Source organism: Pseudopodoces humilis, chromosome 8, assembly GCF_049639895.1.
Source record: "Pseudopodoces humilis isolate 2021_Gansu_Grassland_sample_001 chromosome 8, ASM4963989v1, whole genome shotgun sequence".
In the NCBI taxonomy this organism is placed as follows: domain Eukaryota; kingdom Metazoa; phylum Chordata; class Aves; order Passeriformes; family Paridae; genus Pseudopodoces; species Pseudopodoces humilis.
In genome coordinates this window covers 24,453,889-24,481,494 of record NC_142207.1, presented here as the reverse complement: position 1 = coordinate 24,481,494, position 27,606 = coordinate 24,453,889, and the positions used below count along the sequence as shown (strand labels likewise).

General features: G+C 42.8%; 2 protein-coding genes across 12 annotated transcripts in view; one reads left to right on the top strand and one right to left on the bottom strand.

The window, feature by feature from the left end:
• The window catches only part of RAPH1 (Ras association (RalGDS/AF-6) and pleckstrin homology domains 1), an 84,885-nt gene extending 69,493 nt beyond the window's left edge, over positions 1-15,392 (top strand). For both annotated transcript variants that reach the window (XM_088058562.1, XM_088058561.1), the window contains 7 exons: positions 124-189; positions 1,321-1,464; positions 2,661-2,771; positions 5,424-5,522; positions 6,130-6,250; positions 7,845-7,987; positions 12,535-15,392. In XM_088058562.1, the coding sequence (XP_087914688.1) occupies positions 124-189; positions 1,321-1,464; positions 2,661-2,771; positions 5,424-5,522; positions 6,130-6,250; positions 7,845-7,987; positions 12,535-14,499 (2,649 nt within the window). In that variant the 3' untranslated portion in view covers positions 14,500-15,392. The remainder of the gene's footprint in view (positions 1-123; positions 190-1,320; positions 1,465-2,660; positions 2,772-5,423; positions 5,523-6,129; positions 6,251-7,844; positions 7,988-12,534) is intronic.
• A 5,757-nt stretch (positions 15,393-21,149) lies between these two features.
• ABI2 (abl interactor 2) overlaps positions 21,150-27,606 on the bottom strand; it is a 66,031-nt gene continuing 59,574 nt past the window's right edge. For all 10 annotated transcript variants that reach the window (XM_088058564.1, XM_088058563.1, XM_088058567.1 and 7 more), the window contains one exon: positions 21,150-27,224. In XM_088058564.1, coding sequence (XP_087914690.1) covers positions 27,049-27,224 — 176 coding nt within the window. In that variant the 3' untranslated portion in view covers positions 21,150-27,048. The remainder of the gene's footprint in view (positions 27,225-27,606) is intronic.

The following is a 27,606-nucleotide window of genomic DNA, read 5'->3' as shown; positions in this document are numbered from 1 at the left end:
AGTCTGACAGTTTCAATTGGTCTGCGAAGTTCTGTTCTTACTGCTACGGAAAAATAAACAAGAAATGTCATTTGGCTTGATTTCAGAATACCTATAGAAATATTAAACTTTCTTCTGTTACAGAACTATCTTCTGGGGAAGAAAGAGACCTCTGAGATGGCAGACAGAAATAAAGAGGTGCTGCTAGAGGTAAGAATGTCAAACCAAAAAGGATACAGTAGTCATTTTGGAGCTTGAAGACAAACTGCAAGAAGTTGTGGTGGTGGAAGCTGATGGACAGAGCTGAATATATTTCTGGAAGATTGTGAATGGAGTGTGTTTGAGATAAATGGCTGTTTTAATTTAACACTGTTTCTGATGTGATCAGTTAAAAAAAGTTTCTGTACTTCATTTAGTATTTAAAATGCCATACACAGTGGTAATCAAATTGAGGTTGCCTGTAGCTATGGCTAAAACCATTAATTTTAAGTTGAAATTTGCAGGACTGTCACCTATTTTTTTGATCTGTGGTGGTAGAGAATTTTTACTAGCACTTTCTAAATTTTTATTTCTACAGAATTCTAGAGCATGGGTCTGGAGACTGGTCTAAGTTAATATTTCAAATTTTGATAATAAACAAAGTAGTAAAAATTTTTTTCAATTATAATTTTAAATTAAAAAAGCCCAAATATTGAATTTTAAGAAATGCATGACAGAAAACTAATTATTACCAAGCACATTAACCAGTTTACAAAAATAAGAGCATAAAAGTATGGAGCAAATAAAGCAAACAGTAAATTATAGCCTTCATAAGCTGAAAACTAAATATTTTTGTGACATGACTGAAGTGCCATAGGTTCCAGTTGATTTCCAGGATGATTATGATTTACATAGTTACCCAAAGGTAAATATTTAGGGTATTTCATTTTGGATTAAACTTAAAACAGTTTAACTTATAAGTAGCATATGCATGTTACTAGTATGTTGTTAATGTGGGTTTTAATAAGCGGGTGTTTGTATGTATACTCTGGATGAAAAAATTGTTTGAAGCCAAAACATGCAGAGAATTCTGCATAATTCTTTCTGTCTTCTAGGATTATTTCTAAGTCTCTGTGCTGCATATTAATCTGGAGTGTATTTAAAGCACTTGGTTTAAAGCACCCTATTGTGTTCGTCTGAATTACCTTATTGCTTCTATGATTAATCTGCAGTTCATATTTTATGTGAAAAAAGAGCTGTCCCTGATGCAAGTGCATTCCTTGGATAAAGAATTTCAGTCATTCAAAACAAACGACTGCACGCTCTCTGTTCTGTTTCCCAAACTGCTGTGTTTATTGGCAGGAATGCTTCTGTGGAAGTTCTGTAACTGTGCCAGAGATTGAGGGAGTTTTGTGGCTGAAAGAGGATGGTAAGAAATCTTGGAAGAAACGTTACTTCCTTCTTCGGGCTTCTGGAATCTACTATGTCCCTAAAGGGAAGGCAAAGGTATGCTGCTTAAAGCAATTGCTATGAATTGTTTATTGCTTTTAAACAGTGCACACAAGAGTTGGCTTTAAGCTTTGGTTTAGCTGTGCCTTTCCAAGTGCCATATCCCTTAATTAAAAGGCTGGCTTTATTATGGAAATATGGGTGAATTTTTGTGGCAGCACTTGATGTGAAGGGTGTAACCCCAGTTTAAAAATACAAGAATACAGGGGTCTGCTTCTTGACTTAGATTAAGAGTTAGGTGTTCAGAAATACTTGAGGAAAAGCTTTGGGTGGAGCTAAGAAGCTGGTCTTTGCTCAAGCAGAATTCAGACAGAGGACCAAGTTGCTCTGTGAATGTTGTACCAACTCCACAATCAGTCTGTATAATTTCATTATGTTTAGTTAGTTCATATAAATGGGATTCTTTTTGAACCAATTGGTGCTACATTTTTTGAAACTGGTAAATGTAATTCCATTTCTTCAGGATCACTTACTGCTGTTCTCTGTATCAGTAATGTAAAATAAGTAGAAAGCCACTACAGATACATTATGCAGCTTCAAGGCTGAACTGCTGTGAGTTCAAGTCATTCATGAATCCATCAGTCTTGACAGCATTAGATGATTCCCAGTACAGGAAGTCCACCTCCCACACATCTGGAATCAAAGAGGAAATCTCTATCAGCACAACAGCTCCCTTTAGAGCTGAATGCATGTCAGATATTCTTTACATAATCTTTTGCTTCATTAAAACAATCTGCATGCAAGTAGCCTGTTGAAATTCTTTTCCCTACACTCATTGCCAAGCATCTTTAAAATTCTACTCACAGTCACACTGGAATTTGAACACCTTGATTATTACCAAGGTGAAATGTAACCAGCAGCTGATAACTTCCAGATCAACCAATCATACTTACTTTCTCCTGATACCTGCTCTGAGTAAACATTAGCAGTCCAGTGTAAAACATTGTCAAAAGGCAAAATGCAGACAAAACACAAAACCCAGACTGAACTGAGTTAAAAATGAAGGTGTGATAAAAGTTTATGCATAGCTGTATCTCCTTCTTGTCTTGGTAGTTTTTGAATCAGATTGAAACTAATATTTGACCTTAACTAGACCTTATATTAGCATTGGATCTTAGCATTAGTCTGATAGTGTCAATGTGTGTGGATTTTTATAAAGCTCCTTTGTAAATGACTGTTTTTGTCTTTACTAGGTCTCACGGGATCTTGTGTGCTTTCTACAGCTAGACCATGTCAGTGTTTACTATGGACAGGACTATCGGAACAAGTACAAGGCACCCACAGACTACTGTTTAGTGCTAAAGGTAACGCTGCAGCAGTTGGCTATACCTTGAATATACTCTTGTTCTGAATCTGAACCATCAGCTGCTTTTCATTTCATTTTCCTCTAGTTCCTGTATACAATGTGAACGGTTAGCGAACAGTTGTTGCCTGTTCTCTGTGCTGGTTGTGACTTCATGAACATTTTCAGATTGCCCTGAATTGTTTTATTTCCAGACTGATGCATGCTAGTCTATTTAATTGTTCATTATACTCTAAAATATACACTAAGGTCTTCTTTTCCATTTGGCAGCTCTATACCTTACAGCTGTTTAGGTTCAAAGAGATAATACCCCTTGAAATGCTAATTCCAGGGAGTTATCTTCTCAGTGTAGGTCCAGAGTAGTGCAGAAATTGATGTTAAAGATTCAAGTATACCATTTATGGACCAACCTGAGGGAAAAGGGCTGCTGTAAAGGAGGCATCTTCTGAGTATAAAGGACAGGTAGAAAGAACAAGTAACAAAAACAGTTATAAAACCAGTGACCTGATCTTAAACAGATCTAATAACTTGAGTACATCAAGTTATTTTAATTGCATCAACACATCTCCTAGTTTCTGTTGACTCCCACATAGTGTTCAGAATGGTGTCAGTTCCTGCAAGATAGCTGGGTACCAAGCTATTTTAAAACAGACTTTCACACTGTGTTCACAGCAAGTAATGTATCTTCCTGGATTTGAAATAGTGCCAGTAACAAGAGATGGTTATAGTTGCACTTTTCCCCTCCCTGCTCTGGAGCTCGTGTGGTGTTGTACATGTCATTAGACCATTTACTGTGCCTGGAGTGTGTGGCTGCCAGTCCACTACCTGAAAAAGGACTTCATTTTCCCTTGGACAGGGCAACATTTCTTGGAGATACTGAGTATTAAATATGGAACATGGTATTACTGGAGAAAGTACACAGCTGAAAATGGAAGTACTTTTTATGTTCTTATAGGTCATTGAATGCAGACAAAAATGTCAGTATTCGTAGGTATATATAAATTCTATAAATATAAATTCTACTTACATGTCACTTTTGTCTATATCATTTGAACAGATTAATATTAAATTATTTTTTCAGCCTTTTTGACCACACAAAGTAGATTTTTTTAAAAAAATTATTGCCATTCTGAACATAAAATTTAATAGTAATGTTAATGAAGACAAAATGTTTAGAAATTGTCCCTAAGTAAATTAATGTGGTAGATTAACACCAAGTAATGCTGAACTTTCTGTGTGGAACTGATGAATCACCAAATTGTTGTATTAAGCAGGATTCAGTTCTTATAATGTTACATCAATATTTTCAATTAGTACAAATGTATAGAAACCGCACAGTTTGTAAAATAGAAATGGAGTTTTGTGCCTCACTAAGCAAGGTAGTATCTCCTCTGGGACAGGTGAATGGCATATACAAACTGAAGATCCAATTCTCTACTGACGTCCAGACTGGATTTGTCTTCACTCCTTAGTTTATATCAAAACTTAGTGTGCTCAAGTTGCTGTGCTATTGTTAAATGTAACATTTGTGTGCTAGTATATAAAGTTAATTCCTTGATCCTAAATGTCAGATTTCTGAGAAGTTCTTTCATTTCTATATAGCCAAATTTTTGAACAAGTCCAGGAAGAAGCTGGCTTGTTAGCAAAGTAATTATATTTGCTTCTGTAGACTCTTCTTTATTGTACAACATGTGTGTGAAGGAGGCTGGTAGTGAAAAATGAAAACAACTATCTACTGTCATGAGAAAATTTGTTATAAATATTTTGTTTATGGACATAAACATATTATGTTCATTTTAAAATAATTGTGTTGGAAGGCAACAGGATAAAACATTGTGAAAAAGCTTAAAAGTTTTTTGATCTATTTCAGACAGTCTTCAGTAAAGCTTAAATACCTACAATCCCCTAGCAAAACTCCGTTGTGTCACTGAGCTGTAAGCTAACAGATGAAATGATTAGAACTGGAGTATCCACTTACCCCAGCAGCTGAGAGACCTGTAGCTTCTACAGCATGGACAGGAAACAGCTGAATCCAGAATGATTTCTAGTGTCTGATTTTTGAAAAGCATGCCTTTGTTTCTTGACTGCTGAATTGATAAATACAGTACCTTTACATTTTTTATGCATGCATGTGAGAGCATCAAGTATCTTCAGATGATAGCCCTGTGTCACTAGGGTGGAAACTTTGAAAGCTCTACAAGCTGAAAATGGAATTGTGCTTAACAGCATGCCATTTGGGGAGTGTCTCACTAAAGCCTGCAAAGGCAGAGAAGACCAGCGTGTTTGTTTTGTATGAGAGAAAGGTGAATTAACAGTTGTCTCTATCAAGTGGTGAGTTAGTCCATAGGTACAGAAGACTCTTGGTGGATAGAAAGTACTACAGCCCTAAAATAGTAAAAGACTTGCCCTTTCTTGGTGTTTCAAACTTAAAATCAATACATGCAGGACACACTGCCAAGTGTGTATGTGAAGCAATCCCTAATGAAATTCACCTCCTGAAATATTCTGGAACATTTTTAAGTGGGCTTAAATACAGCCTACTGTTGAAGAGCTTCCAGCATTATGTTTATCTGTATAGACCTCAACAAATAAATGCTTTCCTTGCATTCCTAGCTATGAAAACTTTGATGAGAACGTGCAATTTCTTTTGCAGCATCCTCAGATCCAGAAGAAGTCCCAGTATATCAAATATCTTTGCTGTGATGATGTAAGAACTCTACACCAGTGGATCAATGGCATCCGCATTGCTAAGGTAACCTCCAGACAGTCTCAAGCTGTTGTCATGAGTAGTTGTCATCACCTGCTTAAAACCATTTACAGCTACTTAGCAAAGTACATGGTAAATCTAACTTCCCTCTGTTTAACTATTCTGAACATGAACTGTAAAATCTTCTTATATTTTTCATTCCTTAGCAAAATTATGAGACTTCGTTATAATAATTCAGTAATGGAGCCTTTTCTTCTTGTTTCTGCTGCACTCTTTTCACATGACAGTTCTGACATACATCATGAATAGATTTTAGCCAGCTCCTTTCAGATTTTAAAACAGAAGGCTTATGAAAAAAGAGAATTTAGAAAATAGAGTTGATTTCCAAGATCCTCAGCTTGTCGTACTTTATTCATTGGGCTATTTCTTGCTTAACACTGTCTGTTCTAGTATAAATGAATTGTTTTTCTTTCTTTCAGCAGTTCACTAATACTATTAATATTGCCTGAACTCTTTAACATAGAGCCTGTATTGCTTTGGGGGGACTGGCAGGAGGAAAGATGTAGTAGAGAAGCTGGAGGTGGAGCTCAACAGTCTGAAAAGAGTGTACAGCCTATATGGAGTTGTTAAACTTGTTTGTCATTTTGCTTAGTACGGGAAGCAACTATACATGAACTATCAGGAAGCATTGAAGAGAACAGAATCAGCATATGACTGGACCTCCTTGTCTAGCTCCAGTATCAAGTCAGGCTCCAGCTCATCTAGTTTGCCAGGTAACAATGTTATCTATCTCATAATACAAAGATTCAATTGCCTTTATCATCTGCTGTCTGGATGCCTCGAGAGAGACTATTGCAGGAAATTGACTCTTTCTCCAAAGTCTTTCATGCTATGTTCTGTCTAAAACATTGACTTTATCTATAACATACATACATATATATATATATATATATATATCTACACACACATACAGGTTAAACCCTATTTTGCTATATTACTTGCAGTGATGTATGTATTTGAAATATGTGGCACTTTCTTGTTCACCTCCAAAACCCAATATTTTTCTTGTACTGAGAGGAGGAAACCTCATTTCAAATTCCTGATGCCTCTATGTTTATCTATTTGAAAAATAAAATTTATATTGTAATGATGCATAGAACGTATATATGTAGTTCTTAAACTGCTTTGTTGACTGACATAGTTCAAATTGGAAAATGATGAATAGCCCCTGCCCAAAGACAAAGATCCAAACAATCTCTAGAGAAAACTTTGAAAATGCTGTTTTGGTTCCCATGTCAAATTGTGCATATCTGCATTAATGTGCTCCTGTGTATCTCTCAGCAGAACTGGGGCTGGTTTCTTGTTGCATGTAACAGTAAAAAAAATCGATAAATGGTTCATACAGTGTAATTTCATTGTTCAGAGCTGTCTGATGCTTTGATGGGTTGTTCAGAACCTTCAGGGGCTAGGTTCTTTATTGAAAATGTGCTGTTGTGTGAAGATGTTTTGTCTGCCACAGATACAGGTTGGGAAGTAATGCTACTGAATTGGACAGGTTCAGAAAGTAGCCTGTAAGAACGAGCTAAGAAAATGTAGCCTAACTGGGAAGGTATCTTGTTGTTTCAACTGTGTGGCATAGCAATAAATTCTTGGTTACTGACAATTCCTCCATCTAAGCTGGGTGTTTTTCTGATAAAATGTCAATTCTTGTAGGGAGCTGAGCCACAGCCCACCAACCATGCATGTTCTGCCAAAGTTGCATTCCAACCTGTGCCAGAGCAGTTTGGGGTTACACAGAAAGCTGGTGCCAGGCTACATAAATTGGTCTGGCAGTGCCTGCTGCTGTTTTGTCAAGACACCCTGTGGACCCAGAGCATCATCTGAGTTGGCTACTTGCAGGATGCACACCTGTCCTTCTCTTGTGTTGAGGAATGGCAGTGTCCTCCCTTGGTTAGTGCAGTTTGCCTGTCCACAGCCTGTGCCCAGGGTCCATTTTTAAGGTTGTGCTGGGAGGGGGTGCTGGAGAGAGCAGGCTATGTGCACTGCATGAAATGGGGCTTTTCCCAAAGCGCAGGGATGAGGCATAGTTCAGGACCCATACAGCTGCAGTGTGATTTTACTTTGAAACGTATCTGACATGCCCTCATCCTTGTGCAGCCTCAGGTTTGGTTAATACCAGGCATCTATTGCACTGTTTTATTTTCCAGATGGTAATGGCCTGGATGTGAGCTAGAGCTTGTGCACTGGGAGCAGTGTCCTCTGGGGACAAGTTTGACAAGTCACACAGAGTTACGTTATAAGCATACTGACACTACTCTTACATTCAGAAACATATGCTAACACTTCCTTAACTTTTTTTCTGAACAGAATCTCAGTCAAATCATTCTAATCAGTCTGACAGTGGAGTTTCTGACACCCAGACAGCTGGACATGTCCGTTCCCAAAGCATTGTCAGCTCCATGTTCTCTGAGGCCTGGAAACGAGGCACCCAACTGGAGGAATCCAGCAAGGTAACAAGAAGACTTTAATTTGAGAACCAACGCCCAACAAAATATATGAGACAGGGCATTGTACCTCTTCCACCTCTGTCATGAGTGGCATTTCTTCTCTGTTTTATGTGGTTGATTTACACTGCTATATAATTGTTTTTTAGGATTCACTTCAGGTAATTCAGCCCTGCAACTTTCTGTTCTTTCTTTTATTTGTGTGCATAGAAGCTTTTTGTTCTTTGAAGGCATTATACAGCCCCTCTCACAGAGTCTTTTTTACTAATGTTGAATGAAGACAAAATAAAAAGATAAGCTGTTAACAAGTTGAATGAAATTATTTCATAAGATTTTTCTCCAGTTAAGTAGCCACATCTTTCCTTTGTAAAGATGTGAATAACTGGGGCCTGAAATCAGGTATATATATTTTGAAGTACTTCAATAACTTTTACTCAAAAGTTTTCTGTTATATTAGGTGGAAATGGAACCAGTAACCTCAGATATAGTCAAAACAAAAGTACTGATGTTGTCAGCTGTTGTGGATTAAGGCAGATGTGGTATCTCCTGTTGCTAGTAGAGAGTTACAAAAGACTTTAACCAATTGAGACTGGGTCTCAGGTATGCTGTGGTTTGGTTAGTTTTCTGTTCTTTCTGTGGTAAACTGTTGTAGTTCCTGGGGAAGATTTCCATGCACAGCAGAAATTCTGCTGAAGCTGGTTTGTTGCCAGGTATGAAGGAATCTCCAGGTCCCTAAACAGCCTTGATGTCATTAACTGTAGCAGCTACATGTGGAAGTGCACTATGAGAAGCTGTCAGTACTTCTGTCAGTTCTGAATCTTCCCCAGACCTCAGGTTCAAGCTAGAGAAGCAAGCTTTGTAAAACTAAAACCACAGGTCAATACACCTGGAACTGGTGTTTCAGATAAATAACTAAAGATAACACATCATCTTTTCAAATGAGAAAGCATATGTGAAAGCTGACATGGCTGCATCCTTTGGGATTCATAACATTTCTGCAGTGCTTGCTGGCTTGGAGGTTGTTTGATTCTAATAGTAATGTAGTACTCAGTCAAGGAATGTAGCTTGCTAAATTGTGGTCCAAATTTTTCTACTGCATGAGTGCAACATGTGGTGCATGTCCATAAGCAGATGGCTTCTGTGTGGGTATAAGGCGCATCATTTCTGCAGGAGTGAGCTGCACAAGATGGGACATTTGCTAGCAGGTGTCCAACAGAGATGAAAGAGTACTGCTGTGAGAATGATTATGTTACTGTTTCCTCAAGTCTTGGGTTCAGTGTAAATACTGCTGCTACGTACACTCACTATGAGATTTTTAAGCAAAAGATTAAAGTTCACTGCCTTGGGATTTCTGTTGTTTTTCATCAAGTCTGTAGTACTGCTGGCAATTGCTCATCTAATTAAACCCAAGAATTTTTATGATACCTGATTAAAACCATGTTAAAAATAAAATATTCAGAATGCTTCCTGTTGAGGGCCATCCATGTATCAAGATTTCATCCATTTGAATTCCTTTCTGCAAATCCAAGAAAAGGTATATTTCTTCACCTCATACGTAACTCAGGTAAATGGATTGCCCTAAAATTTCCAAAGAACCCAAATGAAATGAACTGTGTAAATTTACAAAAGCTGTGTTAAACCATTGAATGAATTGGTGAAAAATTTGCCTTCAGTGAAACTTCAGTGTAAATCTGGCCTGGGGAACTTGAATGACTAGGAAATCAGACTGGCAGTGGAAAATGTTAACTGTGTGACAAGAAAGGAAACAGCTGTGTTGAAGAATTGTAATTTACATGAGAAGGTGTTAACAGTGATACTGCCATGTGCTTTAGTCAGATTAGTCTCCAGTTACCTCAGAGGCAGCTTTGCTACAGTGCTTTCTTGGCTTAAGAAGTTCACGTGGGCAGGTTACTGCCTAGTGGAGAACTTCCCTGCATGTCCCTTCCCCTTGTGCAACAGCTCTCTCCCACCTTGTCAGCCTTGGCTCATTCCCCTGGGCAAGCAGGGCAGAAGAGAGCATGCTGTGTCTCCACAGGGAGATGACATTGGTGTTCTTTCCAGCCAGGGTGCTGTACTAGTGCCTTAACAAACTAATAATGATGGGTGAGGTCTGCCCACTTTTCTCTTATTTACCAGTTTGCAACAATTTCTTGAAGTCGAAAACATAAAAAGATTTCTAGAGATCTGTCATATTTGACTTAAATTTGCTAACCAGTCCAAAAGCATGGGAAAAGAGATGGCAAACAGTTCAATTGCAAAAGTTTGTTTTCTTAGGAAAAGATATCTAAAAAACAAAACAAACAAAAAAGTTAAAAGGCACAGTTGATATAAAAAGAGATCTTTTATGATATCTTGATATCATAATAATAATAATAATAAATGAGCTATTTATTTAGAATAGCATTTTTTTAGAATTCCAGATAGTCATGAAGATGCATGTTACAAATAGGAATTGCTGGTATGTGATACATAATTTCTCAAGATACACAGAAGGACATCATGTAATTATAAGGACAAAAAAAAAGGACAAATTAATCTCTCTCAGGGTTTTTCTGTAAACAAAGTATCACAGACTGTTTCTGGAGGTTGAAATTTAATTTGATTCTGTGGAGATGGGAGGGGCTCCCCCTCCTGGGATGCATAATAGTCTTTTCTCTGTCCTGAGTGTTTTGTTTGCTGTGAAGATGACTGTCTTCAATGGGTATAAGGAAAACACCTCCCTCTTTCAAATATTAAGAAGATTAAGAAAAACTTTTCCCAAAATGCAGATAATGCATCTACTTCATATTTTGAAAGCCTGCTTTTTGCCTAAATAATATTTTATTCATTTGTTCCCAGCTGGGCATGAAGAGCTCATTAAGGCTCATTTTGCTTGTTAGATTTTGAACACGTTATTTCAAATGGTATGCTACAAATACCCAAATGCATGCTCACTGTGTCTGCTTTAATGGACAAATTCAAGATTCCCCAAGGTCTTGCCACTCAGGGACAGCTATAGCTATTCTGTTATGCCTTCATCTTCCTCTGTCTCTTTTATGCTGCCTTTATTTTTCCTGTTGCCTTTTGCTGTCTCAGGTGTCAAAAGTGAAGCTCAGCACAACTAAGGGCAGCACACCCATGGTGCCTTATACAGGGCACAATTAAGGTCAGGTGGTGCTAATTGAAAATTCATTAACCTTGGATGATTGGGAGAATGGTAATTTACAGACTAACACTTGCAAGACATCAAGATTTCTGTTTTGTAATTTGAGCACCTTGATTTAGTTCCAGACCTGTTAATATTCTTGCCTTCCAAACCTAATGTGACAGGTAGAGGCACACCCCGTTTTGTTTTAAAATCACTGTTTATTGCTTCTGACTCTAATCCTTTTGGTGGAGTTCTGCACATACAGACACTGTGCACCTGTGTTTAGAACAAAGCAATATGTAAATGTGTTCTTCCCGTGCAGATGAGCATAACTGGGCTAACTTATTGCAACGTACCTACTAATAAGGTATAGGTACCCAGTGTGGTCAGTTGCCATGGTGGTGGTGTACTTCTAATGCATGTTTCTAGGCTGTGCAATGTAAAATTCACAACTTGGCTTATAGCCAAAACACTTTGTATTAGGAGGATGTTTATAAATTTGAGTGATGCAATTATTGTTTTAAGACTAAAGTAGGCTTACAGTTTTTGAGAAACAACTTAGCTTGAGCACATCCCTACGAGTAGACTAAAATACTGCCTGCTGCTTTCCCACTGATCCTTACATTAGTCAGCTTTTCTCTGTTTTTCCCTTATTTTTTCTGCTTAACATATGAGTTGCATGTGTAACTTTCCTTTCCCAAGTTCACTTTGTTTTGCAGATGTCTAAACATTTCCTTCTGGGTAAATTTCCCTAGAAAAACTTGGTTCTCCTTCTTTTCTCCCTATTTTTTCCTTGCCAGTCCTGGATAGCAGAGCACATGAAGGAAAAATATCTCAGTGCAGAGATTGCTCTCAGTGTGTTTTAGAGCAGTTCAGGATTTCTGCATTTCCAGTGTAAGGCCTGAACTAACAGATGTAAGGATTTACATGCTCTGGGAGACCGTGTGTGGTTTGATTCCAGTCCTACTGAGCTGAGATGTCCACAGAGTCTCTGGCTTTGGCTCTGTCATGGCCTGGGGTGCTTTGTGGGGGGCTCTGTTTGGGTCATTACGCTCGCCCAGAGGAGGCCAGTAATTCTCACTGGGTCCCACTGCCTGTCCCACAGAAGTAACGAGGCTGGCATATTTTCCCTCTGTCACTTGGCATCGTGTGGAGCAGAACTGGCTCCACCGATTTTTGCAGGCTCCCCTCCCGGCCTGCCCCATCCCCTTGCATGGTCCAGGCTTGTCAGTGTACGGAATTGTCTCTTGCTCCAGTGTTTTGCTAATAATTCTTGCATGCTGTAATCCGCCACTTTATTTTTAATGTCGGGCACATTTAGACCTTGACTTTATAATCTCTTTGTCTCTTTCCCTCTCTCCCTCCCTCCTTCCCTCTCTCGTCTTTTTCTCCCTTTCCACTTCGACTAAAAATCCCTTCCCCATAGGCCCGAGTGGAGCCTGCAGGTCGGCCTTTGGTGTCTGTCGCAGCTCCCGTGTCCCCGCAGACGAAAGCCGTGACCCCCTACACAGCATCGCACCCGTCCCCGCCCCTGCCGCCGCCCCCGCCCCCGCCCCCTCCGCCCCCGCCGCCCCCACCGCCGCCGCCGCCGCCCCTGCCCAGCCAGGCCGCCCCATCCGCGGGCTCGCCCGCCACCATGTTCGTCAAGTACAGCACCATCACCCGGCTGCAGAACGCGGCCCAGCACGGCGGCCCTTTCTCCAAAGCCCCCGCTGCACAGCAGGCCCCGCCGCCGCCCCCGCCCTCGGCAAAGCCTCAGATCCTGGTGCCCCCCAACGGGGTCATGCCGCCTCCCCCGCCCCCACCGCCGCCGCCCACCCCGGGCTCGGCCATGGCGCAGCTGAAGCCGGCACCGTGCGCCCCCTCTGTGCCGCAGTTCACGCCGCCACCACCGCCCCCCAAGATACATCAGGTTCAACCAAATATAAGCCAGGCTACTGTCGCCTCCTCGTTGCCACCGCCGCCTCCTCCGGTGCCTGCCCCCCCGCCGCCCCAGGCACCCCCAAAGCCTGTCATGGCAGCTCTGCCCCCTCAGCCTAGTGGGAAGGTGGCGTCGCCGGGGGTCACACACATCCCTCCCCCTGTGACTGCACCCTTGCCCCTTGTGATAAAGAAACAACCAAGTGTCACTTCTCCCCAGGTGCCTCCTCTGCCCCCTGCCCCTCCTGGCCCCACTCCCCCTGCAACATTCCCAAAGCAGCAGAGTTTCTCGGTAAAGCCTCCTCCATCCCCTCAGTCCCCGGTGCCATCGGTGGTGAAGCAGATAGTCAGCCAGTTCCCCGCTCCTCCCACACCACCTGCCACTGAGCCCCAGCCTCTGAAACCCCTTCCACTGAGTGTGGCTCCACAGTCACCTCCAGCAGTGAAGGCAAAGCCCAAATGGCAGCCTGCTGCTGCTCCCTCACCAGATTTCCCACCTCCTCCACCAGAGAGCAGCTTAGTGTTTCCTCCTCCACCTCCTTCCCCAGCTTCCTCTGCAGGTTCTCCCCCACCCGACAAATCAGGGTCTCCAGTCAAAAAGGCCGGCAAGACATCAAGCCCTGGAGGGAAGAAACCACCTCCAACACCTCAGCGCAACTCCAGCATCAAGTCCACAAGCTCCACTGAGTACCATGAGTCCAAGAGGCCTTCAGTGGACCGCCTTGTCAGCAAATTTGCACACTCACCAGAGCCGTCAGGATCTCCTTCCAAGGAGTCATCACCTCCTCCAGCCCCTCCAAAGCCAGGAAAGCTCAACCTATCTGGTCTGCCGATTGTCCTTCCACAGGGTGGGATCCCAGCCAAGGCTTCTGCTCCGAATGTGTCTGGAAAGGAACCTGTGGTTGAATTCCCTTCACCGCCATCTGATTCAGACTTCCCACCACCACCACCTGAAATAGATCTTCCTCCCCCTCCAGTAGAAATTCCATCTGTGTTTTCAGGCAGCACCTCCCCAAAAGTCGCCGTTGTAAATCCCCAGCCACAGGCATGGTCAAAACCATCTGTGAAAAAAGCCCCACCACCCACACGCCCCAAGCGGAACGACAGCACCCGACTGACACAGGCAGAGGTCGCAGAGCCCCCAGGGTCAGCCGGCCCACAAGTGCCCACTTCACCCAAGTCCAGCCTTAGCGTTCAGCCGGGATTCCTGGCAGACCTCAACCGGACGCTGCAGCGGAAATCCATCACCCGGCACGGCTCCCTCTCCTCCGCACGGATGTCCAGAACAGAGCCCACCGCCACCATGGACGACATGGCCCTGCCTCCACCCCCACCAGAGCTGCTGGCTGACCAGCAGAAGACCAGCAGCTTTGGGGGCAGTCATATATCTGGCTATGCAACGTTACGGAGGGGGCCACCCCCTGCACCCCCCAAAAGGGATCAGAACACCAAGCTGTCACGGGACTGGTAGTCAGTCCCCAGGGCCAGTGCTCTCCATGACTTGTGGGCTGCTCTGTGATCGGCCAGCCCGTGGTCTTGTGCATGTGGAGAGGATGTGGGGATGTGGATGATAGCCCCATTAAAAGAGGTGATCTCAAACTGCAGCTATGGCTAAATGTAAAGACATTCCCCTTCCATGGCTAGGTTAAAAATTTGGAGGCTTAGGGGTGTTGCTACTTAACTGGGAAAAGTGGGTAGAGAGGTGTTGGCTTCATTCTTTCAGTTACTTTTACCCTTCTTATGGATTGGACCAAACCCCTCATTTTCTTTTTCTGCATTTAGGGGAGGGGGAGGGAGATACTTTTTTTGTAGTGTCTGTCCACGTGAGACGTTTGTGCATGTATTATAAGTGTAGGTATATAATATATTGTGATCTATTTCGTCGCAATTATAGAAGATAACCAGAATGTTTTTGTAGAACCGTATTTATTGTTTCAGTCAATATATTATCTGGAATCGGACTCGAAGTGGTCAAATCTTACCATAAAGTTGGAGATGTAGGGGGCACTTTAAAGAAAGGAAATAAAAAACCTAAACCCACAAACTTCTCAGCAGTTTGTGGTGGGTAAATTCTGCAAAGCTGAGGTGTTCGGCTGGTAACTGTACATTGTCCATTGATTGAAAAGTACAGATGCAACATACCAAAACATTCTGGTCATAATACTACTGAAAATGAGTATGTTCAGAGGAAAGAAATAGATTTTATATATAGTGGGCTGGAGTGAAATATATTTATACTATAAAGAGCCTCCCCCTCCTTTCAAATAGTATAAAAATATACACCGATACAAATTATTTCAAACTTACTTGTCCATGCAGTTAAGTAGGATAAATATATATATTCCAAACCATTATGCATTCTAACTGTTAGTAGGCTCAATCATTTGTTTCTATGGCTCAAGATGAATATATTTGTGTTAACCCCTTCTGAAAGCTGCCAGGACTCCTGCAATCGAAAATCCTGCCAACCCCCAAGGCTGACCCACGCCGATCCGTGAGCTGTCCGTGTAACTCTTACCCTGAATGAACAGGTAGGTTTCTGTAGAAAGCACTGTGTGCTCACGCAGGCATGTACAGCGTCCAGTCTCACCTGGTCTGTGCCTGGTAAGATGCAGTGTCTTCACAAAAACAAGCGTCTGGAAATGTGTAAAGAAAGTATTGTTTGTAACTGATTAGAAATTTTCAGGAAACTTTCCTTTCTGGAAAGAGAGAAGGGAGCAGCAATTTCAGGACAAGGAGAGTAGGAAGTCGCTCTCAGAGACTGTGACCAGTGCATTAACCTGTTTATTACAAAGTTGCACTTCTAGCAGTCAAGGAAGAAGACTGGAAATAAAACAACCTTAAAGAGGCAATAACATTTGCTAGGAATTTCATCTAAGGGCCCATATGAGTAGAAAACAGACTATTGATTTGCTTGGTTTTTTGTTAGTCACCGATATCGGTCACCAGATCGAGTATGACAGTCCTTTTTCTTCAGTAGCTACTTCATTAGCTTGATTGTACAGTCTGACCCACATATTCAGACCTTGTGATAAGGTGGTGTAAGTGGTCTTATGTATCATTGCACATTCCTTGCAGGGTGGTGGGCCTTTGTAAAACTAAAATATTTGGACTGTAACTACCCCATCTTCAGCTGTTACTGCCTCCCTTGTCACCATGGGGATACTGTCAATAGGCTCATAGGGCAAATAATTTCATTGTTTGCATACTTTTTCTCCAAAAGCAAACTTGAAATGCTTTCTTTTTCCCAAAGAATAAAACAAAGACAGAAGCTTGACCTGGCAGTTACCCTCACATGTGTAAAACCTATATAAACTGATCTCTCATTAGAGTAATTCAGAATGATACATTTAAGAAATATTGTGACAGTGTCCCCCATTCCTTTTTTTTATAAAGTTGTTGTTTTGGGTTTTTTTAACCAAATAGTGAAATAAATGTCTTTGCGAATATTTTATGAATAGGAAAAAAAGTTTTGCTAATTTGAGGTGGAAAATTACACATCTATAACTATATAGTTTTAAATAGATGCATCATGAAAAGAGAAAAATTAGTGGTGCTGTCTCTGCTGACCTGTTTCATATGATTTTTTTAAAAATCTGTTTCAGCACCTCTGGAAATTGTTTTAATATTTCAGACTAGATTTTTTGAGCAATAAGAGTATATACCATTGTGTGCATTTTTAAAGCACTGCTATGGAAAGGCACTTTTTTGTATCTTTCAAATTGTCCACCAAGTTTTGTTTGTACTATTTTTGTGCTTACAAAGTGTCCTTAAAAGCATTTGCATTGTTGATTTTAAGCATGCTCAGTGTAGCTGGTGACTAACTTCACAGGAGGGTTGTTAAGCTATACTGCAGCTCACGGGTGCTGTAATTTTCACCATTGGTCCTCTTGCTGCTTTTTCGTGTGTGCAGCTCCTGGGGCTCAGACACACCAGTGGGCAAAAGGTGCTCGCTGCAGCCGAAACTGCTTGGCCCTTAGCCGTGACGGGTAAGTGGGCACATTCTCCTGCTCCTGGCAAGATGCACCTGGGCTGAGGCAGTGTGTGCTCCAGGTGAGAGCAGTCAGGGAATTCTGTTTGCCCCACCTGCTTTTCTTTTCCCCAAGACAGCCTCACTGGTGTGTGTCAGTTCCAGCCCTTTTACTTTAGTTCATTCGGTGCGGGTACTCTGGGCTTTGGAGTTGGCACACCAATGTTTTGAGTGCCATTTCTTTAGAGGCATTTGAGCTTTGTTCTTGTTTTCCTGTGCTCACATTCATATCCCTGGTATCTCTCCCTAGGTAATGAATCCATGCTTACTACTGCAGGCTGCCCACAGCTTGCTGGCAGACAGCTGTGTAACTCCTAAGTCTGCAGCAAAAAGAATTTATGTCAGCAAAGGTGGCACCCTGTATTCCTTCTAGTTAGTTTCCTTCCTAAGGCAGTAGTGATCCACTGAGCGCCTGCTGCGTGTTTTCTCTCAACTAAGCATGGATATTTGGCTACAGCATGGTTCAGAAAATCTGGTTGCCTTTTCAAGTTACGAGATACCTCCCATTGTAACTTGCTTTTCTGGTATGTTTACTGGTTTTGTGACAGTAAATATTTACACCTTATTTTGCAAGTAAGTTATTTTCCCCCATGTGCAGTCATCTCATAACTGCACCATAATGTTTATTAAATCAGAAAATTAAGGGGCTAGATTTCAGACACCCAGGAAGAGGCTTCCTGCTACAAACATGGGCAGTAATACTTTGGGCACTGTTAAAATGGGCACGTGAAGGCTGAGTGTTCATACTCTGGACACAAAAGTGCTTTGATCCCAAAATACGTGTAAGGCTGGCATTGGAATACATGAGGCAGGGCACAGGCTGGTCACTTGTTAAGGTGGGTGTCAGGGGAGCCTTGCTCCTGCAAGGGCAGCTGAAAGGGCTCAGCTGTGTTTGTTAGTATTTTTTTTTCCACATTTGGTCTTCATTTCCCCTCTGCTATGCAGCATAGCATCCACCTCTGAGTAGCAGAGCCCTGTTCAGCCAGGTGTCTGTGCCTGCAGCCCAGGTGTAAAAAGCAGGGAGCTGTTCTCAGACATTACATCACAGTTCAGGTGTTGGGGAGTTGCTTTGAAAGTGAAAACTAGGCTCTTCTAGCAGCACTAAGCTTAGATGAGAAATTGTTTTTAAAAAAAATTGTTCTAAGCAAACCACAGGCAGCATGTTTCAGGTGGCTGTGCTAGGGGTCCTGTTTAGTCTTTTAACAGCTGTAGCTGGGAGAGAAAGGCACACGTGTCTAAATAATTCTCTTATTTTCTATGGAAGAGGAAGTTTCCTGCTTCACCCTGCACAGTGGTTTCCTCCTGCAGCAAATCACCACTGACTGCTCTGACTTGGTGAAGACCTCAAAGCCAAAGAGCTCCTCTCCTGAGATTACTCTGCAGTTCTCTGCAGGGCAACAGTGAGTGACACATCAGGGAAACAGTGCAGGTACCTGGATTTTTTTTTTTTTCAGGTCTGAGGGGAAAGGAAGCAGTTTTTTCAACAAGTGCATTTTAACGTTTACTGTTCTGGGCTTGCGCATTTGAAGGTTTTCTAATTCCTTCTTTCTGTGCCCTTAGACAACCAGATAAATCATATCAGCTCAGAGATAGAGTGGCCAGTCTTCCTTTCAGTTAAATTTTTTTTCCATAGTTTAACCAAAAGTGCCATTTCAACAGCAGAAGGGCAAAAAGAGAATTTTTCTGCTTTTTACAGAAAACAGCATAGAACCAAATTGTTTTGCTACAGTGGTACCATTGCAGGTAAATTTGTATCTTATTCAAAATAAGATTATAAGTGGATCCTAGTATGAGTATTACTTAACTAGTGTCATGTTAAAATCAGTTGCACTCCAGCAAAGCAGTATGAATTCCTGGCAGAAGGTAGTGAGGATGCAGCCAGAACATGGGAGTTTGATTGGTTGCTGGGTTTGTTTTTTTTTAGCATGTTAAGGTGTAGATTACATACTCAGTGACACTCAGCTGCAGGTGAGTCTTACTACTTTGGGGCCCATTTGTGGCACCTGCTGTTGGGCTCTGCATTCATTCCCTTGCACCACTGGGGCAGACTCCAAACCAGAGAGGACTGAACACTACAGGGGAGTTTCTCTTGGATGTTTTTTGCCACATGCTGGTGGGATTTTAAGCTTTATTTTGGAATTCTGTTTTTCTACATTGAGTAATTTTCCTTTCTGAACTTTCTTTCCTTCAATAAAAAAATGCCCATGAAGACTGACCAAACCAGGGTTTTGTTGCAGGGGGCAGCACTCACTAATACTGTGACACAGGCTTGGTCTAATTTTGAGAAGTTTAAGACACTAAACTACAAATGAGATGAGAAACACATGCTTATCTCGCAGAGTGTAAATTACTTTAATTGCTACTAACCAACCACAGGGCAAATAAATGACTTGGATGATGATCATTTGGTGCTCTGAGGCACTCAGTGGGGCAAGGACTCAGTGAGCTCTCTGCTCAGTCGATGGATCTTGGGTAAAGGGGAGTTAGAGAAGGTAGAAGACCAGGAGGAACAGGAACTAGTGCTGTAGAAATGAGTGAGAAGTATTGTCAGTAAAAGATTGTGGACACTATCCCCCCCCTTATTTAAATGCTTGAAGGCAACTTGTCTTTTAGGAGATTTTGGAATTCAACCATTTGCTACAGTGGAAAACAATTTCCTTCCAGCTTTCCCAAGATGCCAAAGATGCATTCTGAGCTGAATTCCAGGTATGCAGATGTGTGTACACCAGTCTCTTGCTGCCAGGGGTCTCATACTGCTGATGTGTAGCACGTCTGGTGAGAGAACAGGGTTGCCGCTCTTAGATGTTGTGTGTCCCTTGCCTTTAACCAACACTGGAAGTGGGTACACACGTGCAAAGGACAGTGTAGCAAACACAGCTGTGCCCATGGCACCCTGCTGCCTGATTTGGTGCAGCACAATAGTGCTTGTACTTCTAAAAGAAAAACTAAATGTTTTGTCACAAGTTGTAATTGGAAATCTTAGGCCTCCTAGTGGACTGCAGTGGACCAGAAATGAGCTGGAGCAGCAGTTTGGTTTATGGCTTACACTAATTGTTACCAGTCACTGGGAATATTCTGTACAATACTGGAGATGCAAGTGTAAGAAGTGTCATTGCAATGATGATTTGTCTGTGCAGCAAACTTGTGCTGAGTGCTGTAAATATTCATGTTTACTGCTTTAAAAAGAAAATTGCACATTTTATCTTTCAATGGGATTGCCTCCCCTCTTCTTCCCTTTCCAAAAAGAAAAAAAAAATAAAATCAAAGCTCTTTTAGACTGATAGCTTCAGGTTGGGGGGAGCTTTGCCATATTATAAATATATATAAATATATGTATAAATATACTTTTTTAAGCATGAGAGAGGACAAAAGAAATACTACATTATAGAATACCCAATATAGATCATTATACAATGGAATATGCACAATTCAATAAAGATGTAGTTAAATTTAATACTCTGTTTTAATCCTCTGTCTTCCAATTTTCCTTTTTCATCAGCTCAGTTTTCAGGCCATCAGTGGTTGCTCTCAGTAGGGGTCAGGTCGCTGATAGCCTACAGCTGTATTGCATTTCTGTCCTCACTCCCAATGAAACTGCTGTTCCTTTGCACAGTTCGTTCCGCTGGGTCAGAGCTGGCTGTACCAGCCATGGCTGCACACCAGTTAAAGGGCTGAAGAGGACCCCCTGTGAAGGCTCACCTTTTCCATCTGCTCCTTGCTCAGGCTTGAAGAGTCTGTCCAGCTCTGCTCACACAGAAAAGCTGCAGGCTGGGAAGTGCTGCTGTGGCCCCACTCTGGGGGCTGTAGGGAACGCGGCTGGGAACGCTCTCAGCCTCACCCTGCGTCCCTCCGCAGCAGAGATCTGAGAATTACATTAGCAAGTGCACAAAAGGGGGAGTCCTACAGAGGCTGAGGAGCTGCACTGAAGGTAGCAGGCTGGATGCCAAGGTTTGTACATTTGCTGTGGGAAGTGCTGTGCCTCAGGGACAGGTCTCCTGCTTGCACAAGACATGATCCCTGGCCCTAGCACGTTGAAGTCTGTAGCCAAAGACAAGAAATGTGACACGACTGTGGCACGCTCACAGAACACATGAGGTGTGCTTTGTTCTTTTTATTTAGGGCTCATAACAAGAGGGTTTAGTACACAGCAACAGTTAATTCCAAGTACAATTAAAAAAATTTAAAAATTGGGTTTTGCACTCACGGAAGGTGGTTCAAATGGCACACACACTAAAACTTTACTGGTGGCATACAGCTCCCCAGAGTCCTGTGGGCTTGGTCATTTACAGTGGGGTCTGCATCCATCCACTGCATCAGCAGTACCAAAGCAAAAGCACAGCGTGCTGCTCCAACTGCAAACCAAAGTGGGGGGTATCTGCTTTCAGAAAAAAGTGCATGGACAAAATCCATGTTAGACACTGACATCTCCAGAGAATTCATAGAAACTACTTGTCCATGCAAGTTGCAAAAGACACTTTTTCAAATGTGAAAAGAAGCACTTGTTCTTTACAAAAAAATCTTGGACATGTCAGCACTTACCGAGGCGCTGTAATGGAAATAAACTTGTACATAGCTCTTCCTATTAGTCAGTAGTGGTAGGATTCTTCGGAGGTATAAAGAGAAACTGCAACAAATGTACTGCACCCATTTCAGCAGGGTCTCCATATCAGTGTTCAGCAGGGTCCTGGGTGTAGGATTACCTCTGGACAGCAGGCTGCTGCTGCCATCACTGTCTTGTTATATGTCTAATACAATTAGTATATTTAGAGTACCAAAAAATCCCCCAAACCTCTTCCCACATGGGCTGGAGATTACACAAAACACATGGGTGGGTTTTATTTCAAATGAAAGCAGCAGAACATGATCTGTGAATTATTCTTTCTAACAGCAGTTGTCAAACCTTGGCTGAATGAAGCTTTCAACACATCCCCATGGACATGAGGCACTGCTATGCTTGAAGTTTTAACATTAGAAATTGGTAAATAGGGCTGCTACTACACATTGACTTCAGCTACTATGGGGGCAAATCCCCAAAACAAACCACATATTGTTCCCTTCTTGTACTGTCCTGACCTCTGTGTAATAACTATTTTATCCACAAAATGCAGCTGTGCCAAATACTGGGAGATGCCAGAAGCTGGGGAAGGTGAATACGCACAGTAAATTCTTGCGACTGGCACCCAGAAGCTGCAGCCCATGATCCTGCTGGTGTTGTTTCCACCACCACCTTCCCTAGAGCGTAGTGTTGTAAAATACTTGCCTTAGAGAATGAACAGTACTGTACATTTTCCACTGCCACAGTTGCCAACATAGGTACTTGAAGTCTCTGCATGTGGTTTGTAATGCTGCCTGAAATGCTGCAGTGCTTCACCAGTGACACTTAATACTCTGAACGCAACTGCTGCTCCTAGTAAAGCCACAGCACTGTGGTCTTTTCAACAGCATTCTCTAAGCAGCTTCCAAAAGTGGGCTGCAGAGAACACAGATATCACCTGTTTCACAAAATGTTCTGTTGCACCTCTGGGAGGAGAAGCTCTGTAAATGCACCCAGTTTACTAAACCACATAAAGTTCCATTCTTTCCAGAAAGGAAGATGTGGAGGTTTTGCTCTATGCCTGGAGCCCACAGATGGAACAAAAAAGTTTGTTTCCAGCAGAGAAGTGCATCCACAGCATCTGCTAGGAAGTGGTGGAAGTTGCTAGGAAGAGCACAGCATTAAGTCACCATCAAGCACAGGTGAGAGACACCAAGAAGCTCAACAGTATCAGTGCACAGTCCTCTTCCACTAAGTCATCAATGTGCACATGCACAGCAGGCAGGCAGCCCACACATCCTCTGCTGGAAAAGGCTCCTCAGTCCTGCTGCCTCCTCGCTTTCTTTTCATGATCAACTGAAATACCCCAGGTAAAAGTGGCACTTTTCAGAAGGTCCATTACAGCCACTGTCAACTTTGGCTATCACCAAGAACCCTCAGCAGCAAGAAAAGAAAATGCCCAGCAGCTGTGAAAGGAGAACAAACTGGTCTAGCAAGAACTAGCTGAGTCTGTGCCTTTCTGGCATCCATGGGTAAGCCAGCCAGCCACACACCACAGGACCTGTGGCTCATACCAGCAGACAGCTCCAGACACTTCCATGACATCCAACTTCAACCATCTGCAAGGACAAGCTGAATTCCAGGAACACCTTCAGCCTCCTGATAACACACACCTGTCATCTACCTCAGGGCCAAGCCACACCTCTTGTCCTCCAGTGAGAGCAGTGGCCCTTCAATGCATGTTTGTGTCTAACCAGCCAGACCAGCAAGAGATCCAGCATTGGTCTGGTGCCTACTCCAGTCAATGCACATGGACACCCTCAGGACACTCGGGCCTAGAACTTGCTGGTTGCCTCTCCTGCCCCTCTCAGCCCTCTGCTACAGCAGCTGAGGGGAAGGGGAAAAGGAGGGGAAAGAATGGGTGAGACATTTGCAACCTCAGCTATCTCTCTTTGGCTGGAATGAAGGCACCAAAATGAACCTGCTTCAGCACTAGATGTGGACAGACTCAGATCTCCTCTCATGTAGGCACGTTACAGAGAGGCAGCTGTAGTTAATAGCTTTGTCCCTGGTGCCAAGAGGAAGGAAGAAACCTTTGATACACAGTAAACCAAGGCAACATACACCGCTAGAGGATGCTGAACAATTTCTGTGCACAATGAAAACAGCTGGCTGGGCTAAGGCAGTTCTCACAAAGGGAGAAACATATACATTTTGGCCATTCAGCAAAACTCTTTGGGCTATGCTGGAGTGTCTCCTTCCCCCACCTCTCATACATACTCACTCCCGCTTCAACAGCCTGTGATGCAGAACACCATGAGCTGTGGCAGCAAAACTCAGCAGTGAAGAGATGTTGTGCACCTTATTTAAAATACTGAGGTGTTTCTCTCCTCACCCCCGATTTGCCACCCCCTTTTAAAGTAAACCTGTAAATTAAAAAGGGGTGGGGAAGAGAAGGTTTTGGACAAGGAGAAGTACACAGGACAAAACTGGAAACACAACCCTCACTGACTTTACTAGCATGCAATCTATGTAACACTAATATACAAAGCCTGTTTACCTTGGCCTGGTCTATGACCATTACATCACATCATCCCCAAACAAGCAACAGAATTAAAATCTGTACAAAATAAAAATATGCATAAAACTCAACAAATTTCTTTACATTAGTACTGCATAATAAAGCATAAAACCAGCAGGAGGTGACCCAGAAATTCCATCCACAGCAGTTCTTGCACAATAAACAATTCCATGTACTACCAAGCAGGGACCAAATTAACCCCTGGCGCATCAGACCAAAGCCAATTCCTGAGGAGCTGTCACACATTCCACTGTCAAGGTTTTGCAGCCTCATCTTCTGTGCTGGGCTCTGGCAAGCATTCATCTCACACTGCTCTGCTCTCACAACACAGAAAACTTGCAAGACAAAAAACCAGCTGATTGAAGATTAAGTATCGCACCCACTGGGAGTACACACTACCCCACCCACCTGCCAGAAGTGTTCAAGCACAAGCTCTTGCTCAGAGTGGGTTGACACACGTTTCACTGAAGTGTGACCTGCCAGCTGCAGTTTGGGTGCGCAGGCAGAGGTTCAGCTCTCACTTAGGAACTCATTAAGCTGCCCTTATGATGCATTTGAGCACTGTGGGCTCTGTTTTTGCCACAAATATATCCAAGCCAAGAGAAGCCAGGAAAGCTCTGGTATTCCTGGAAAACACAAGCCCCCCAATAAGCACTAAAGGCTTGTCAATGCTGCTGTTCAATCACCTTTGCTACAAGCACCACCTCCCTGTGTCAAAAGCTTAGACCTGCCCAATGACACTAGAAACAATTAATTCCAGTGACTGCACAAACAGTGGTTCTGGACTTGCTTCCATAGAAATGATGGGCTGAGGGAACAACTGAACACGGCTGCTTCTCAGTCTTGCTGCAAGAAAACTTTTCAGAGTAAATGGCTTAAAGGGTATTTGTTCTGGCACTCATCCCAAACAATGCTGTCAGCTTCCAGAAAGAAGACAACATGTGGATTAGCAAGGGAGAAAGCGACTTCTATCTGCACATGAATTTCTTCCAACTGTCCTTCCTGCAGACTTTAACCAAACCAGTTTCTTGCGCACTGTCACAGGAGTTCCACAAGCTCACAGCAGGTGATCATATTCCTCCATGGCCTACAAACACTCATTTGTTTCTTCCTTCTTCCCCTCTGAGCAGCTATGGCATCTCCCTGCCCAGGCTGGCACCAAACCTGCACCTCCATGCTGGCACTGCACTACCTACCAAGGGACTGGGTCAGTTGCCAAGACTGGTGCCAGTGCATCACACAGCCAGCCCTGCTCTCCTGTGCTGGCCTTTCTGGCTGCAGCCTTGCCTCACCTTGGACAAGCTACTCTTGCTACCAGCTACAGATTGGCCAGGTGACAGTCTAAAGTTGCCCAGGAGGATGCCCTTGCCCAGGAGACTCTCATAATACAAGATCAGCTCAATTTGCAGACTAACAAGACTTAACAGGAAATTTAATTAGTTAATGCATAATATTTACCCAAAGGTAACATTTAGATGTTCCTAAGGGCAGACAAGTACAACCATCACTTACAGTGATCTGATGTGTACAATCACTGAGCAGAACTTTTAACTGAACTAGATTAGGAAGCAAAGTATCATCTCAAGGACCTACAGAGCCTTCACTTGGTATTACTCCACCCCAAGCCACCAATACAGCTCAAAATATCTATTATAATAAACAGTGGAGAGGGCTAGGGGAAGAGCTAGGACTACTACTAGTTACTGCTTGGATTTCCATGGGAAACCAGTACACACAACAGCCCTTTTTGCTTCCGCTGAAGAGAATTTGGCAACAGACATGAAGACGACAATTGCCGTTTGTCCTGCCTCTGCACAGGGCTCTCACAGTACATATGCAAATCTAGTCATCAAGTACAAAATAGCCAATTTACAATACCTGATTGGATTTTTAAAATTATATTGTGCATAAAACTAAAGTTGGGGGCAAGTTTCTCTAGTGCAAGCAGGCATGAGTAGATTTGAACCTCAGATCACACCCCCTAGAGTTAATCCTCAGACCCCAGGAGGACCTGTAAACTTTGTTTTGCCTTCACCATCAATGGCATCTGTGAGTTCTGTTCGAACCGGCAGCAACCGTGGCAAGGACCTCGCTGTGGAGAGGAGCACACTTTTTTCTTTCTTTTTTTTTTTTTTTTCTTTTTTTTTGTGCAGAACACAAAACAAATATGTGGCATTCAGAAGATGAGAAATGGGGGTGGTGGTCCTCTGGGCTGCAGCCATCTGAATTGTCTAAACTGAAAGGTGAGTGAATGAAAGCCGGCTCTGTGTGCCCTGTGTCAGCCTACGTGTGCAGAGCAGCTGCAGAAGTGTTTATGCTGAAGATGCATCCAGCTATCTGGAAGTCAGTTACAGGAACGTCTCTGTGTAGAAATCCCAGTGTTTTCTAGCACATGACTGTCCTTCCAGCTGCACAGGAGTGTAGTGTAGAAACAGGAGGGATGCTCACTGGCCAGTAACCTTCACCACAAGCATCCAGGACATCCCCAGTGCCAGGCACTGCTTCCAATATAAGTACCGTGAGGGCACACAGGATTCCTGAGACAGATCCCAAGGCCTGTCAAAAGTCAGAATTCGAGTGAAGTATGAGCTAATCAACGAGTTTGTTACATCTGAATGGGTCAGCTTAATTCAAAGTCAGATAGCTCAGGATAGCCTCTGCTGGCAGCTGAAGAGCCATTTGTTCAAACAACTCAAATCACTATTGTCTTATCGTGAGGGGGAAAATAAAAAAAAAACCAAACCAAACCCAAAAGAGTGGTTGTTACATTTATCCTTCATTCAGTTATACTGGACGGGGTCCCAGAGGCTGGTGGAGATCTGGGAAGCCCTGACAGCTCCTGCAGCAGGAGATGCAGTGTTCTGTCCTCTGGTCTTCACTCTGAGTAATGCATGATCGACTCCACATAGTTCCCTGGGAACAGCCCCGTCACTCCATTCATGACCCCCTCATACCAGCCATCATCATTCTTCTTGATGACATAAATGATGGCACCTTCCTGAAATGAGAGCTCATCTTCCTTGTCCTTGGTGTAGTCATAGATTGCCACCACTAGGAAAGAACAGAACGTGACTGTTAGGAGAGGAGGAGGAAAATCCAGTCACCTCCCTTGTCCAGGCATTGCCTCACCTGTGTATGTGCAGAATGACCTGCTGAGAGAAACAGTTTTTTCCACCCCCTTTTGTACAAGCTCACACTTAGGAAGCACATAAGCCAGGACTCCTTTAACTCTTCTATTCTTACTATTTCCAGACCCATCAGAAGAAGTGTCCAACTGTATGATAAACTTTTGGTGTGGAACAATACAAGGTGGTTGTGAATCCCCATGGCTGTGACCACCCAAGACTATAACTACATGTGCTAAACCAGATTTCAGCACAGTTAAGAGCAGGAAAACATGGAAGAGAGAGTGTAGCAAGAGCTCTCTTTAGGC